We start from the raw sequence: 17,768 nt of genomic DNA on the forward strand, positions 1-17,768 counted from the left end.
ACGCCCTGTCACACATGACTCCTGGGTGAGCTCAGCACTGATCACGCTCTGTCACGCATGACTCCTGGGTGAGCTCAGCACTGATCAGGCTCCGTCACGCATGACTCCTGGATGGTCTCACGTGTGATGTGCTGCTTGCTCAAATTAGATCACAAGCTCCTTCCAAGCAAGGACTCTGTCTCACTATTTTTGTGCCAAGCCCAGTGCTGACTCAAAAACAGTTCTCGGTAGTCACTGGGTGACAACAGGAACACCAGCTTTAACACTCAGAAGAAGCTTGCTGAAGACTCTGTCTCATCCACTGCACACTTAAAAAAAAAACAAAATGCAACGGTTCACGGGTCCATTAGAGCTGGCCAAGCAAGGCACTGCTCATAGAAAAAAAGGCTGCATTGGAGTTTGCAAGCTTTTAACTCACATGATTCCTCATTTGAACCAAATCTTCCCCACTCAGTTAGACTTAGTGAAACTTTAGATTATAACATTTCTTGATGGCTGTAGACAAGGTCTGTGTGTAACTACAATGGCCAGAGGACAGAAACCTGCATCAGAAATGACAAATATGGAGATCCCCGGGCACGAAGGTGTCAGATACTTTTTAATAGAAATCCACAAATATCCAGACCCAGACCCTTAGACTGGGGCTAAGAGCTCCTGAAGTAGACAGGGGACAGGGCACGAGAAATAGGCAGGGCCCTGTGTTTAGCAGGGAGGTCTGGCTCTCACCTCACTGCAGAAGCAGAGTCCGTGATGCCAACGCTCACACGCACAGGGCATGGCACCAGGAGCCCCCTCCCAGCCTTCCCTAGGCCAACAGCCTGCTCAGTGGAACTATGCCTTTCACAGACCAGCTACCATGAGCCTTGGCCTTCAAATCGAACGCTTTCTGTTGTGCAAACATGTCCACTGCCTCCCCCCTATCCAGGCTGTCCCCAAGCAGCCCCTTTATCCTGGTGCTGTGATTTCAGGAGCAGTGGGTGAGGGGGTGTACCCTAGTGGTGGTTGGGGGTGGGTGGTGCTCTGGATGGGGATATGCCCTCAAGAGGGACGGCTGAGCCTTCAGGATGGTGCTCTGCCCAGTCTTGTCCTTCTGCGTGTCCACCACTAGATGGGGCCAACCGTGACACGTCACTAGGGCCAACCTGAAGCAACTTCACTCCTTGCTTCCCCCTCCTGCTCAGTTGATGGGTGCTCTGGTGTGGGAAGACGTTAACATGTCCTGGTGATTCAGACACTGCTCAGGGACAGCGGAGAGCAGGGCAGGGAACACGGTTCAGCACTACTAGGATGGCACTGGTTAAGATCCACCTTCAGAGAAGCCTCAACTCAAGCTCCTGAACGGATCTCCCGCAGTGCCAAGCTGGGGGACCCTCGTGTACCGGAGCCCAGCTAGAACCAGCTCTGAGTCACTAACGCCGAGAGCGGGGCCTGGCTTAGACACGCTAGAGTCATCAAGCCTGGTCCCCTGGGCCTGGCACTTCCAGCATCATGGGAACAGGACCACACTGGGGGCTGACAGCATCAGGCAGACACGTGGGTTTTCAGAGGCTCCCGAGAGAAATCGCCTAGGGCAGGAAGGCCTGGCAAAGAGGGCAGTGGGGCAGGTGTACCTGCTCAGCTGACATACCTGTGACATCCAACGGACGCTTTTTTAGAGCAGTGACCACTGGCCCGTCTTTCCTGCGTAGCAGAGGGCTGCTCCGTCTTTCGGCCACTTTCTGCTTTAGCCTGGACCGTAATTTCAGATTCGGTTCAGAAGCTGCACGGAAAGGAGATGTCATTACAGCCAGGCAGATACCACTGGGCTCAAGGTTATCCTGTTGGTGGTTTTTTAAAAATATGCACTCTGGGGAATACATATTCGCTCAACACTGCCGTGCTGCTGCAGGGGAGAGTGACGGGAACGCACAAAGCAGGGGATTCTAACTCCCATTCATTAGTTCCAAATCATGAATAAAATGTATCTGGTGCTTTGGATAAATTTCTGTGACCACAGCATTATGCAAGCGCTGGCAGTATCTTCACAGAATCCGGCCACAACTGCGGTTTCCAGCAGATGGGAACCAGGACTGACAAGCTGATTCTCTGGGCGTGGCAGGAGGTTGCTGAGGTGTGAAGTCACTTAATGGCGATGTCTCATAACTAATGCTCTTCTAGATAATACACCCCTATCTTTATAGCTGTGTTGCTCTAAAACCAGACGAAGACTGACAAACAGGGACGTGACACCGGGCCCAGGGATGTGAGGACGGTGTCCACGGTGCACACTTTTTGCTCACCTGTGCGTCGCCCCAGCTATGTCAGTCAGTGAGGCCTCCAGAGTGGGAGGCTGCTATCCCCACACCCACCTGGTGAGGCTCAGCAAAGCCCATCCCAACACCTGTGCCAGCTTCACCTTTCAGCTGACCACAGGGTGAAGGTACTGGGCGTGGGTCGGTTTCTGTGAACCGCTCTGCCTGTGCGGACAGAGCCATTTGCGAATCTGCATCTTCCAGCCCGTGGTGGTTCCCAACTCGTCTGCATCTGGAACCCAAACCTCTGGGGCAGGGCCTGCCTTGGGAAGCACCAGGGATGTAAACCGGAGGCAAAGAAATCCCCAAACCCAGCCGGGAGAGGTTACTGGCTTTCAGAGTCCAGAACAGCGCCAAGAATACTGCCGTGGAGACGTGTGTCACACAAACCTTTGAGTTCTGAGGTTTTACTTGGCTACTTTCAAGGTTCTACCACTTGTAGATTTGCAAACTGGGAGATTTTACCTCTTTTTAAAGAATCAGCACTCCTGCCGTTCTCAATCTTTCCGGAACAGGAAGTGCGCTGCTTCCAGAGCAACAAGGAATGAGACGGAGTTTCTCCTGGAAGCAGGACTGACGTGGCTGGGCGACGGGGACCAGGCCCCATGTGACTTCACTCTTTGGGACACGCGGGCAGCCCAGGACCTTCCCACTCTGGAAAAGGCTTTGAGTCAGGGACAGTTTTCCTGCAGGTCTCAGAAGGATGTGGGAGAAGCAAGCTCCCTAAAACAGGCTTCCCAGAGAAACCAGAGGCGCTGTGAGCAGGTGCCAGACTCTGAGCCTCAGCCTGCCCTGCAGGGGGCGAGGCCTCTGTGCTGTGGCTCGGAGGACCTAGATGACGACAGATGACGGGTTCAGCCACAAGCCGGCCTCTCCATGGGTTACTGACCAGGGCACGCTTCTGTGCCTAACACAACCGACCGAGGCAAACGTAGATTCACATGCTCCACTTCTATTTCCACGCTGGGTTTCTTGCCATTATTCGAAAAACAAAACACAACAAAAAAAGCCAAGCCAAAAAACCCAGCTGATGACTAGGCAAGAAAACAGTACCTCTTCTCCCACCATCACATCTCCACTGAAACCCACATGGGCTCTGCAGGGACTCCCCGGGCCTGGGACAGGAGCCGCTGATGGTGGGCAGGAGCCACTTCTGAGAGGCAGGGGCTGTGTGTGCCCACAGAAGAGCACAGGGTCCCCGGCCCTGTGTCGAAGGCCTTCCTCGGTGGCTGCCCTGCCACGTGGAGTGGGACATGTGGCATCGGGAGGCAGGCATGACGTGGTCACTCCAGGTCACCATGGACTGGCTGTGCTACTGCAGCCCAGTGCACGGCCTCCCCCAGGCCCTGTGGGGGTCACCACGCTGCCCCCAGGTCATCAGTCGGGCGGCAGATCCTCCGCAGCCCTGCCAGGCACTCCAGACTCCTTGTGCAACAGACTCTCGAGGAGAGCCCCGTGGCGGCTGCCTCACCCCACTGCTCCCCTCCCCTCCCCTTCCTCAGGCCTCTGCTCCACACCCCTCCCAAGGTTGCCCTGATCCCCCACAGCCCCACTGCCCCCATCACAGCCCCACTGCCCTGTTTTCCTCACAGCTGCCTTCTCAGCATCTGGAATTCTTCTGTCCCCTCACCTATTTATCCTCTGCCTCCCAGCCTGCACACCTGCCTGGCCTCCCTGATTCTAGCTGACTGCACGTCCCTGGTTGGCTCTGCCTGCAGGGTGGCTGCAGCTGACCAGGAGGCTCCAGGACACCATGCCAGCACTGCCAAGGACAGCATGGCATGAGGCTGGGGCCCTTCACTCGTCCCTGCCCTGTGGGCTATTCAGCACTCTGACTTGCCCCCAGAACCTATCAGACAAGCAGGGCTTCGGATGCAGGGCTGGGGGAGGGGACTGAGCAGCAGCATGTGGACCAGGAGAGAAGGGGGACGCTGGAGCCTCCCCAGGGCACATGAAGTGGCCTTTCTGGGGAGAACAGAGAAGGCCTAGGGGGCAGAAGGCAGCTGGGGGAGCTGCACACCACAAGGACCAGCTCACTGCCTGCTTTCAGGGTGGCCAGCCTTCCTGCTTCCTGCCCTCCCTCATTACTTCATAGATTGACTTAAGACATAGTGACCTACAATTTCAGTCCTTCAAATGCATGTGTCGTAAAGCTTGCACAATGCCTGTAACTCCAATAATTCTGCCAAAGGCAGCCAAAGTGGAAGACGCAGGTAAGCTGGTACCTGGTGACAGTGAGGGTGGAGGCTGCACGTGCACCGGCTCAGTGCAGCAGCCACTTCACCACCCTCGTGGGTCTTCCACTCGTTCCAGGCACGACGTGGCCAGGCAGAGGAACTGCAGGAACTGGATCCCACCCCTAAGAGGGCTGCAGGTACACTGACAGAACCAAAGTATCAGGCCAGAGGCCTCATGGAAAAGTCGCTCCCACCAAGTATGGGTGAGGGCAGGAAGGATGCCAACTGCACTTCCAAATGCAGTGTCTGCTCCTTAGGGAACAGGGAGCAGGTGAGATCGTTTCTCCTGAAGCCAAATCAAGTAAATGACTAATGAAGGCGGCACAACATTCTAATCGCAACCTTAAAATTCAACACAGTGCCTAATGCCTAGCAGGTGCCTTCATCCTTCTGCCAGAAGCAATTCTGATGGAGACAGGCTCGCTCCTCCCAACTTAAACATCCTGAGAGTCAGCTGCAGGTGAAGTGGCTCTCAGAGCCAGAATGCTTTAACTGTTTAGCGGCCGGGTTTACAGAGGGGAAATGCGTGCACGTGGCATGAGCGTGGAGGCGGTATCTTTGTGGGCCTGATGCAATGTCCAGCAGCCAGCGAGGAAAGAACCCATTGATTTAGAAGCAGAGATGCACAGAACATCGCCGTGGGACAGGGTGCGCAGGCAGAGCTGCAGAGAGGAGGTAACTGCTTCCAGCTGCTCTGCCTTGAAATCCTAAAGTGACACCAAAGGAAGTATTAAAGAGGATAAAGACAAGAGGACAAAAACGCAAGTGCAGAAGGAAGGGGCTGGAGAAAAACTTGAGAATTGTCAGAAGGGGGAATAAAAGGACAAAAAGATGAAAAACGGGAGTGCAAAGATCCTACAACAAATCGCTGAAAATGCCAGGAGAGGAGAGAATCAGCTGGGTGGAGAAAATCATGAGCAGAAACTCCAGACCTACTTCTCCAGCTGAAGAGGAGCTGGACACGGAGGCCAGGAATCCCCCACCTGCGGGATCCCAAACTGCTTCAGAGCTCTGGGGACAAAGGTTCGGCCTTGAGAACAGTTTTGTACTCGGCAACAGCCACATTGAGGGCAAGACGATGACCTGAAAAGCCTGCAGGAAATGACTTCCGTCCCCAACCAACTGATCAACCAAGGGTGTAACAGGATAACGATATTTACCAGTAACGAGGACTCCAAAAACTCATGCTCCATGCACGACTGCTCCAAGAGCCACTGGAATACATGCATGACCAAGATGGCAGAGGAAAGCAAGCTCAAAGGAGGCCGCAGAAAGGAGGCCACGGAGCCCGGGAGAGGAGGCGGGGGCCAGGCCGGGAGAGCAGACCATTCAGACACACCGGGCAGTGGGGCCAGACGCACCAGGAGGCCTGCTGTGCGGAGGAGCGTCTCCTAAGTATGCCGAAATGTGGGCCTGAATAACAGGCAGGTGTGAAACTAAGCAAATGAAAAAAAAACCATCAACTTCTGGAAAAATTTCTACAAGGTGAATGCAGCCCAGGTGGACTCTGGTTCTGCTGTGAACGTGACACAAGCTGTAATAGCGCAGGCTGGACAGGCAGTCAGGGACGGCCGCTCTCCCGTCATGAACGTCGTGGGGGTCTTCGTGAATGTACATTTATTTACTTTGGTAAAAATAAAAAGATAATTCTGGCCGGTCATGGTGGCTCACGCCTGTGAGCCACCCCGCACTTTGGAAGGCTGAGGCGGGCAGAGGTCAGGAGTTCGAGATCAGCCTGACCAACATGGTGAAACCCCATCTCTACTAAAAATACAAAACTTAGCCAGGTGTGGTGGTGCACGCCTGTAGTCCCAACTACTTGGGAGGCTGAAGCGGGAGAAACGCTTGAACCCAGGAGGCAGAGGTTGTCCAGCCTGGGCAACAGAGCGATGTTCCGTTTCAAAAAAAATAAAATAAAATAAATAAAAAGATAATTCTAAGAAGACAAATGACAGACTGGAATCTAACTTCTATCATACATGAAAACACAGGATTGAAAACAACATATAAACAGTACCTACAAAGGAACAAGAAAAGACAACGCCTGATAGAAGAACAGGTAAACGAACTGCCGCCAAACAACGTCCATTCAGCATGGAGGGAGCCACCTCGTGTGCCCTGCATGGTTCCAGATGCTGGGCACAGGGTGGCTCTGAAGACAGGGCCTGCTCGGGGCGGCCCCGGCGCCCAGCTCCGGGGCACCAGCCACCCTCGACCTTGAAGCACGTTGCTCATGTGATCCTGGGGAGGGAGAAGCACACACGCCTGCCCTTGACTGGCGGTGACGCCTGCCCTTGACTGATGGTGACGGCACTGCTCACTCAAACACCAACAGGCTCGCCATCTTTGTCACCGGCCAAATCGGTAGAATGAACTGCAGCACCATCCCGTCCTGCTCATGGAGAGGGTGGGGACAATGGACTCTAAGGCTGCTGGGAGGGGGTATCATTTGCTCAGTGTTTTAGAATATACATACTCTCTGAACCAGCAGTTCCATTTTCAGAACGTTTCCTACAGAAATACTAGCATAGTGAGGAAAGGTGCTCAAAGTTGCTGGCAAAATGGTAACTAGAAAACAATCCACCTTACATCTATATCTTAGACTACTTGAGAGAAAGGCACTGAGCTTCATACGTAGAAATGAAATAATGGCCACAATATAATATTAATTAAAAATAAAGGTAGAGGAGAAGATGCAAAATGGGTATTTTTGTTAACAAGACAACTCAGATACACACAGAAACAAAGATACACAGACACACAGAAACACAGACACACAGACATACAGATACACACACAGGTACATACACATATACACAGATACATAGAAACACAGATACACACACAGATACACAGAGACACAGATACACAGAAACACACACACACAGAGATATACAGAAACACAGATACACACCACTCACACAGAAACACAGATACACACCCCTCACACAGAAACACAGACACACACACAGATGCACAGGTACATACACAGATACACACACAGATACACAGGAACACAAGATATACACACAGAAACACAGACACGCACACACACAGATATACAGAAACACAGATACACACCCCTCACACAGAAACAGACACACACAGATACACACCCCTCACACAGAAACACAGATACACACACAGATACACATACAGATACACAGAAACACAGATACAGAAACAGATACACAGATATACACACACACACAGAAACACAGACACATACACAGATACAGATACACAGAAACACACACACACATACACACAGAAACACAGACACACACACAGATACACAGAAACACAGATACACAGATACACACACAGATGCACACAGAGAAACAGACACACAGACACACAGAAACAGAGATACAGAAACACAGATACACAGATAACACAGACACACAGAAACACAGATACACACAGACACAGATATACACACATACACACAGATACACACACAGAAACACAGATACGCACATAGACACAGATATACACACATACACACAGATACACACACAGAAACACAGATACACAGATACACACAGATACACACAGATACACACATAGACACAGATATACACACATACACACAGATACACACAGAAACACAGATACACACACAGAAACACAGATACACACAGATAGACACAGATATACACACATACACACAGATACACACAAACACAGATACGCACACACAGATATACACACATACACACAGATACACACACAGAAACACAGATACACGCACAGAAACACATACACAGAAACATAGAAACACAGATCCACACCCCACACACAAACACAGACACACACACTGAAACACAGATACACAGATACACACCCTACACATGGGCAGAGAAAGATATCTGGACAGATACATATCAAACGAATAACAGCAGCTATCTCTGGGAAGTATGATTCAGGGTGTGTGGACTGAGTTTGTTTTAATTTATCATACGCATGCATTACTTCTGTGGTTCTTTTAAAGAAGGTACCGTGTGTGATGCGTGCAGGTGGCGTGCTTTCCTCCACACTTTCTTCCTCAGTCCTCTCAATGAAAATATTTCATTTGCTGTCAATCTCAGTGTAGTTTTACCATTGAACAGTGGAAAAAAACACGTATTTGAAAACGATTAGTTCAAGAGCTCCTGGTACCGTCCACATGAGGAAGAGTTCAGGCTTGATGGATGTCAAAGTTGGAAGGATGGGGCACAGAGCGCCTGGTGGCCCACTGTTCCTGACACAGAAACTGCCGAATATGTAACGAAACTCACCATTCCTCTAACTTTTTTTGGAAAGGCACAACAAAGCCTATTTCAGAACCTTCGGAATACACTCACGCTCACTTTTTAAGAACATGAAATTGATGGAGGACCCAGCCCGGCACAAGAGCCCCTGAATCTCTGTGGGAGGCTGCCTACCTGGTAGCAGGAAGCTTGGCTGAGTTGGCTCTGGTGGGCATTATAGACATTAACCCTCTTCCTGTCTCCTCAAAGGCAGCTTGAGGAACAAGAGATTCCACCAGCCACTGTCTGAGCGGCAGCTGAAGGGATACTCACCACGCTGCGCCTCCTGAGGTATATACCACACCATTACACACAGCAGCAGGAAGTCTCACCATGCCACGCCTCCTGAGGCATACACCACACCTTTACACACAGGAAATCAATCTCACCATGAAAATCTCACCATGCCACGCCCCCTAAGGGGTATACAGAAATCTCACCATGCCATGCCACGCCCCCTAAGGGGTATACGGCACCTTTACACACAGCAGCAGGGAGTCTCACACCACACCTCCTGAGGTACATACCACACCTTAAAAACATCAGCAGCAGGAAGTCTCACCACACCACACCTCCTGATGTATATACCACACATTTACACACAGCAGTAGGAAGTCCCACCACGCTGCGCCCCGAGGCACATACCACACCTTTACACACAGCAGCAGGGAGTCTCACCACGCCGCACCTCCTGAAGTATATACCACAGTTTTACATACAGCAGCAGGAAGTGTGGGCACTGCCCATTTCTGCCTGGTCCCACCCCTCTCTCCAGTAGTTTCTGCAAACTGCATTAGAACAAGAGATGACAAGCAATGGTCAGAGGCTCTGCATGAAACAGAGAGCCCCTTCCCAAACTGAGGGATGTTTGTCAGGGTGGAAAACGCACTCTGGTCCTATTTCACAGTACCCTGAGCCTATCTACACATGGATAAGAACAAAGTACCTGTAACTTTATTCAGGTCACTAGTATACAGGAGAAAGCCAGCCTATTGACGAGTTGTAGGGCTTGACTGATGAAACAGCCATGAAGTCAAGAAGGGGACACCCACCGCCCCACCTTGCAGACCGGTGGACACAACAGTAGGTTGTCTCATCTGCCCAGGACACAGCGTCGTGGGCGCCAGCCTGGCCACAGGCCCTGTGCTCTTCCTCACCAAGCAGGACAGCTGCCCCCCCAAAATGGAGGAAAATGCACACTTATCTGCACATCTAAGCAATGGATGGATGTTTCCCATGGGCAGCCGTGACCTTGAGCGACTGGTTTCGGAAGGCCGCGGGTGAGGAGGGCAGAGCTAGATGAACCCTCTTCAAGGCTGACCGTGGAGGCAAGTGCAGGGGGAGCCCAGGACCTTTGGCTGACTGCTCAGATCCATGATCCATATAGGGGTCATCAGAACTCCATCCCTAGGACCAGCCCAGCCCCCTCCCAATTCACACCCAACTGCGGGGACCAAGCCCCACCAGGCAGGCTAGAGAATGCCGGAACAAGGCTGAGGTCACCAACGTCTCACTGAACATGAGCTCTGACGTTTTGCTTCCTTAAAAGAGCCAGGATAATCCATGGCAGTGCTACAGCCCAGGCCAGCAGCCGGGTCCTGACACGTGCTGGGGAGAGTGTTTGCTGCTAGGACCATGTGCCCAGGGACACACGAGGATGCTGGCCAAGGAGTTCTGTGGAGTGCAAGGTTTTCAGTGCTCAGGTCCAAGAAACTGCTGACAAATGGGAAAGAACTGTGCTGGCTGGACAACAGTTAGTTGTTTTGGCCTTGTTTCATCTATCAGAAGTCACATGAGGGGAAAATGTAAGAGTCATTATAAAAAATACACGATGACTAATATCTTTAAGACGATGAAGATGTTACTGGGGAAAAATAAGATCCTTCAATATCATCAAAATGACAAAAGGCTGCTTGCTTTTAAAAGTGGAAAAGCTTCCATTCCTCAGTGCGAACGTGGACTCGAAGGCTCTGCTTCAATGCAGTTTCCGGTGAAGCTATCTGGCACCACACAGTGCAGGAAAGATCCGGCATCCTATGTCCGTGACAGTGATCCACACAGTTCTGTCTCTTATGACTATATTTTAAAATACACATTTGGCAGCTTCACGAGTCTGCAGAAACCCAAAGTCAGGGTGACCCTTGAGGCTGCGCAGACATGGGAAGGGACCAGGCACCACCTCACCCTGGGCCGAAATCTGGCAGGAGGTGAAGACCTCTGAAGTGGAGACACCCCTGCCACCAGTCTTCCAGGAAAGGGGCGGGGCCTCTGGCAGGAAGAGCTGGACCTGAGGCCCTGAGTAGAGGGGTCTGACTCTCGAGCCCAGCCTAGTTCTGAGCTCCTGGGAGATGGCACTCAGGTGAAGGCAAGCCAGGAACGAGGAGATGAGCCCTGAAAAGCCAACAGAGCAAGATGGGCCCTTCTGGCCAGATTTTTGGTATAAATCCTGGTGTTCCCATCCTTGGGGTCCTTCTCTAAGTGGAGGCAAGTGGCTCCTGCTGGTTTCTACCTGAACTTGGGTACGGAAGGAAGGAGGTGGGGGGATGCCGGGTCCGGCAGTTACCAGTCATTGGATGGAGAAAAAAATCAAAATCACCCTAACAGCGTAGAGAAGCAAGAGCAGAAAGCACCCTGATCTGGTCCTACTCGAAGGACTTTGCAAATATTAATTCATTCACGTCTCATGACAGCCCCAGGAGAGAAGCAAATTAAAGGTACATTTCACAGAGGATGAAACTGAGGCACAGAGAGGTTCAAGAGCTCCTCCAAGTCCCAAGGTGGCAAGTGAAGGAGCTGGGCAGAAACTCAGGCACCTGGTCCTGCCCACAGGCACAGGCGACGTGAATGCCCGGAATATGCCCAAGCTCAGAATAGGAGTCACTGCATTGCTTTCACCAGGGAGGTTAGACATTTGAGCTGGTACAGATGTGACCTGTCAGCAGAGCCAGCAAAGGACACGCAAAAAATGCATGGGGTGATGACAAAATTCACAAGACAGGGGCAAAGCTTTTCACATGCTCACAGGTCATACAGTAGCCCTTTAGAGATGGAGACGTGGGCAAACTGTGTGCCAGGTCAGTATAAGGTAATGTAAAGTCAAAATCATGTAATTATTTAAGTGTACATCACAATTATTAAAGATTATCATTTCAGTTCATTCAAGGAACTTCGTAACTAAAATGTAATGACGTGTTTCATATTACCAATTACTGCAGAAAAGCACAGATGTAAATTACTTAGAATGAGTGACGTCACGTGTTTGAAAGTAGACAGATATGTCAAGGGTAATACAGGGTGTGTAACTACACACTATTCTCTTAAGTGGTTTAAACATTTTCTCTGAAATCTTTATGTTATTAATATTATGAATGTGGTAGTCATGTCTTTTTAAAAAACTGATAATGCAATCAAATCTTAATTAAGTTCCTCTGGAGCACTACGTATTCTAAATAACATTTCCCGAAGTGTGAGAAGAGAATTTTCTCTTCCATTCTCAAGGAAGCGGGGAGTTGGAGGGTGGTGCTATCACAAGGTTAGAAGCACAGTAGACGGTGTGGGAGACTTTGCTTCCAATCATCCCCAGAGAACCACAAGGCAGCACAGGAAGCCAACGGCCACGGAGACTGCGAGGGATGGCAGGGGCCCTGCCTATGGGAGAAAGGCCTCTGATGGCGAACAGCAGGGCAGGGCCGTGACAGGGTGTCATCTCCCATGCTGCTAGCCTTCCTTGCTACAAAGTATTCATGCCGGGTTCTGTTTCTTAGAACAGGAGGCTGGTCCCCGGGTAGTGCTGATGTTTGTGATGCGGGAGGAGCCACTGCAAACAGCTCCGAGGGCTCCCCTATCCCTGCTGCTCTACTACGAGCTGGGGTGTGGAGGTGCTGGGGAACAGCTCTGGGGTCCTTGGTGGGAAGGCACGTCCCCACGTGAGGCCGACTTGCTCGGCTTGGCGGCCAAGCTCTCGCCGGACGCTCCCTCCCGGGTCTGTGGCTCTGGAGTCAGTGCCACAGCCATCACTCCCAGGACAAGAAGAGACACTGGGGCTAGGTGCATACCACAGCCGCGAGGATGTGCGTGTGAGTAGACCCACTGTGCTGAGGAGGAAACGGAGGCCAGGGGAACGGAGGGCATTTGCTTCTGGGCACACAGAACCATTACGTGAGTGAGCACAGATCCAACCCACAGCGCTTGACGGCAACACCTCCGGGTTCCCACCCTCCGCCCTCGCTGTCGCTCCAGTTCCTGGCGCAGGGTTCTTCCAGGTAGGCACGTTCCTCGCCTCCCCATTCCCCGGGTCTCTCTCCCAGCACAGGGCCCACCACTCACTGTGGACTTTGGTTTTGTTGATGGAATGCGATTAATAATAGCATCGGTCCCCAGAAAGGGAACCTGCAGGGCAATCTGCAAGAGTCGGCCCACAGATTCTCTCCTGATATTACTGGGCACATCTTTCTGGAAAAAATACGGATCTCTAAATCGGTTCTTTCTGTCGAGCTTTAGGGCGCTCTCCAGGTGAAATCCAGGACCACTGTCAGTAGAAGCATCAGTAAGAACCACAGGCTCACACCCATGAAACTCAAAGCAGCAGCAGCTCTAGGTTGACTTTTCCCAATAAAGGCTTATGGCCCAAATGGAAATGCACCCATGTTTGCAGGATTCTTGTGCCTCTGACTTGGAGAGGACATGGCCATCCTGATATGGCCCTCTCCAGCAGGGTCTCCACCATCTCAACACAGCCCCCTCTTCTGAGGTCATGGCTGGCCTGTTATGGCTCACTCCTCCAGGGACATGGCCAGCCCAATATGACCCACTCCACCTGGATCATGGCCGGCCTGATATGACCCACTCCACCCGGGACATAGCTGGCCCGATATGGCCCACTGCTCCAGGGACACCACTGTCTATACACCCTAATAGGGCCCACTCCACCGGGAACATGGCTGGCCCGATACGGCCCACTCCACCTGGGACATGGCCAACCTGATATAACTCACTCCTCTAGGGTCACAGCTGGCCCAATAGAGCCCACTGCACCTGGGACGTGGCTGGCCCGATATGGCCTACTCCCCTAGGGTCACAGCTGGCCTGATACGACCCATTGCTCCAGGAACGTGGCTGGCCTGATACGGCCCCCAGCAGCCCCTCACAAAGCCTCACTGCTCCAGTGAAGAAGCCCTCGTGTGACTGAGTGCGTTGTTTCCGCCTAGAATTGGCCGAAACCTTTGGATAATACAGAATCTGTTTAGCAAGAAAAAGTGGTGCCCCTAGGATTTCATCTCCAAAAGCCGCCCCCCAGGGAGGATGCTTTGGGATTTCCTACACTGCCTTGCAGTTTGTGGGATCCACTGTCCATACCTGGGATGAGGCACTGCCCGCCCTCAGCGCCTGCTGCGCTCCTGCCCTCACCACTTCTCTGGGCAGAGCCTCTGGAAGGCCCTCCCCGGCCTCTGCTCTTCTTGCTACCGCAGTGCATTGCCCACAGCCACCTTAATCATTATCTAAAGACACTGTCTGCTTCCTCCGTGGCCCCTGAGAAAGTTCCAGAGGTTCCGTCCTGACTTATCAGACACTGCTGCAGCCGCCTCTCCCTGCTTCGAAGATGGTCCAGGCACCTGCTTGTGCCTAAATGTCCTTCTCCATCTGGCTTAGGACAGAACAGTGGCACGTAACTCTGAGCCCAGCTGGGATATCCCCTGCAGGACACACTGAATTTCTTTCTCATGAAGATTTCCTTTCCACTCTGGGCTCCTGGAAGGCCCTGCTGCCCGGGCACTGCCCACAGCCATCCCTGAAGGCCGCAGGCTCACCTGCTTTCAGACGGCACGTGGCCCACCAGCGGGAACTGCTTCATCCCATGACCACTGTGGGATGCCCTTCAGTGTGGCAAAGCCTAACACACCACCGAAACAAGACTAAACTGAGTGTGCTTTCAAAGTGAGTTGGAGTCTTCAGCAGTGGTGTACATGCGTGAGGTTCATTTCTTTCGGAATAAATAATAAGGAAATGCTTAGGGACATCTTTTCAAAATGATGCTCTAATGAAAGGAGCAAATACTTAAAAATCTGCAGGTGATTCCTTCTCTAAGTGGAAGACAGCAGTGGGCCCTGCGTGGCTTGTGGCGTGGAAGGTGCCTGTGCAGGAGGCCTCCCGGCCCACAGCATGCCTGGGACACTGACCTGTTTTCCTAAGAGGGAAGTCATCTTTGGCGTCGTACATTCCCAGGACTGGGTGGTTATAGGAGGTCGACACTCCGCTCTGGGGTGGAGAACTCTGGTCAAGGGAACTGTGCTGCGTTTTCCTGGAGAGAAGGCAAAGACAGACAGTTTAGTTTGCCCAGGGCACTGCCCCAGGCACGCTGCAGCCGAGAAGCCACACACAGGATGATCTTTCCCTTGAAACCTCAGCCCCACCTCAACAGACGCACCTCTTCCCTAGGGTCAAGCTGAAGTTAAAAGGAAACAAACAGGATGCTAAACAAGCAAGTAAACATCCAATGCCCACATCCTACCCTGTGGGACCAGCAGGGCCCGGGGCTGGGACGGGCAGCACCTCTGGCGGTTTTCCTGGTGGCCGTTCTCCACCTGGCCCTGTCCTCTTAGATGGCTCCAGCCCGGTCTGTTCTCTACCAGGGCCACCACTGGCCACTCAGAGAGCCTGTCCCTGGTGGGGAGGGGCAGAGGAAGACAGTAGGCTGTGGCGTAAGGGATCAAAGGTGAGGTCATAGGCAGCCGAGACGGGCCAAAAAACGGTCTAAGAACAAATGCTATGATGTCTGGGGCTGTCTCTGCCACCTGGAGAGAAGGAGCCCATGGGGCCGCCTCTCAGCAGAAGGCACCCATCGTCATCCGCGCCTTCACCAGAGTCACCTCCCTCTCTGGGGTAGGAACAGGATGGCAGCTACTGATACCCTGTGCCCAGGGAGCTGACCTACGAAAGGGACTTCCTGTATGACAGCCGGGTACAACTCCACACCCTCCAGGCGGCAAGACAGGAGTAGTCTGCCAGGAGGATGACCAGAGGAGGGACATGGGAGGAGGTGGGCCCTGGGCCAGAGCGGGGATGCAGGCTGCCACCCAGATGACCATCAGCAAGGCCTTTTTTGATGGCACTGACAGCTCAGTCTTGCTCAAAACACTGTGCTGAGTGGAATAAATTCTGAGTCTTTAAACTGTGTAATCTGCTTAATGACTAGAAACAAATTTGCCAACTTACTTATTTGGAATTTGTTAGACTATTTGAACACACAGTATGCCACAGCAATGCACCTGGAGTTATTTGAATTAAGAATGGGAGCTTGTAAATGGGTACAGGTGTATATTTAAATATCTGAGAGCACACCAGCGCAAAGAGTGTGCAGAAAGACACTTGCAGACAAAATCGAGGAGGCGAGCCCAGGCGCCTGGGCCGTAGGGTGCTGGGCCGTGGGGTGCTGACGTGGGGTGCTGGAACGTGGGGTGCTGGGCTGTGGGGTGCTGGAATGTGGGGTGCTGGGCCGTGCGGTGTTGGGCCATGGGGTGCTGGAACACTGGGTGCTGGGCTGTGGGGTGCTGGAACGTGGAGTGCTGGGCTGTGGAGTGCTGGGCTGTGGAGTGCTGGAACGTGGGGTGCTGGGCCGTGGGGTTCTGGGCCATGCAGTGCTGGGCCATGCATCACCTGAGGAGTCGGGGAGCTCCGGAAAACCGCACAGTTTCAGGCCACGTCCCAACCCACTGCTCAGGGCACACCTCCAACCCCAAGCAGCTTCTGGCTATTTCCCGGGGAATTCCACCATGCAGTCAGGCTGGGACACACTTGTCTGCACCTGTGCAGGGCCTGTGGCCTCCAAGTGGGACCACGGCCTTGTGCTAGCCTCCCTTCTCTTCCCTGCAGTTCTGCCCATCCTCTCACAATCTCATGAAAAGGTCTGGGGGCAACGCTCTTTCTCTACCAAATAGTATTTTCAGATTGTGTCCTATGGGGAATATGATCTTGGCTGATTCCAAACTTCTTCAACACCAAGTGACAGTCTGGGACCATGTCTGCATTCACTTTTTCCTTCATAGGAAACACGGAGTGATTTGCACATGCATCCCATGAGTTAAAAAGATCAGCATTTACATAATAATAAACCATGTAAATACACAGAATAAAATTATTATTATATTTGAACGGTAGGGTTTGCTTACAGTGAAGCAGGAGTTGCAAAAGTTACACTGGTTTAAGATCTAACAGACCTTCTCTTCCTGTTCTGATCTTTTGAGGAGCTTTCAGTGCTAAAACCCCCACTTTCTTGTCAAACCTTAAAACGAGCAGAGCAGCAGGTGCAGGAGGGGCTCAGCCCTGACCCCAAATGCCAGCGCCGCCCCGCTGGACCACCTGGATGGATCCAGAGACCCCACAGGAGTGACCTCACCTCCTGCATAGCCCAGTTCACCGCCAGGGCCTACCCCACGGTGCGTCTGCCCTTCAGACACCAGGAGAGGGTGGCCCTCACCAACGGGGCCGGTCACACCTGCCCAGCCCTGGTCACATGGTCCCAGGCCAGACCGCACACGTGTGCCCTCCGTGAAGAAGCATTCAGAAGGGCGAGAAGTGAAGCTCTATCCCTGCTGCAATCACACCTGCACCGCACACAATTACTCTCACATTTGCACACCACACAACTAGTAACACCCACTCACATCCGCACATCACACAACTACTCATACCCATGCCTCACACTACTCACACCCACACATACCTGCACCTCACACTATTCACACCCACACACACCTCACCCATATCCATATCTGCATCTCACACGACTCACCTCCACACGTCACACACACACTGATACCCACGCTTCACAATACACCCACTCACATCCGCAGCTCACCCAACTCACACGTGCATCTATTACTCGCCTCCACACTTCACACTACTCACACCCACCCACACCACACACTACTCACACCCACACCGCACACTAC

General features: G+C 52.3%; 1 protein-coding gene across 10 annotated transcripts in view; it reads right to left on the bottom strand.

The window, feature by feature from the left end:
• Positions 1 to 17,768, bottom strand: part of HDAC4 (histone deacetylase 4) — a 343,637-nt gene that overhangs the window by 92,685 nt on the left and 233,184 nt on the right. For all 10 annotated transcript variants that reach the window (XM_023228691.3, XM_023228693.2, XM_023228694.2 and 7 more), the window contains 2 exons: positions 14,997 to 15,118; positions 1,628 to 1,759 (listed from right to left, as the gene is read on the bottom strand). In XM_023228691.3, the coding sequence (XP_023084459.1) occupies positions 1,628 to 1,759; positions 14,997 to 15,118 (254 nt within the window). The remainder of the gene's footprint in view (positions 1 to 1,627; positions 1,760 to 14,996; positions 15,119 to 17,768) is intronic.

This window comes from Piliocolobus tephrosceles, chromosome 11 (genome assembly GCF_002776525.5).
Source record: "Piliocolobus tephrosceles isolate RC106 chromosome 11, ASM277652v3, whole genome shotgun sequence".
Classification (NCBI taxonomy): Eukaryota; Metazoa; Chordata; class Mammalia; order Primates; family Cercopithecidae; genus Piliocolobus; species Piliocolobus tephrosceles.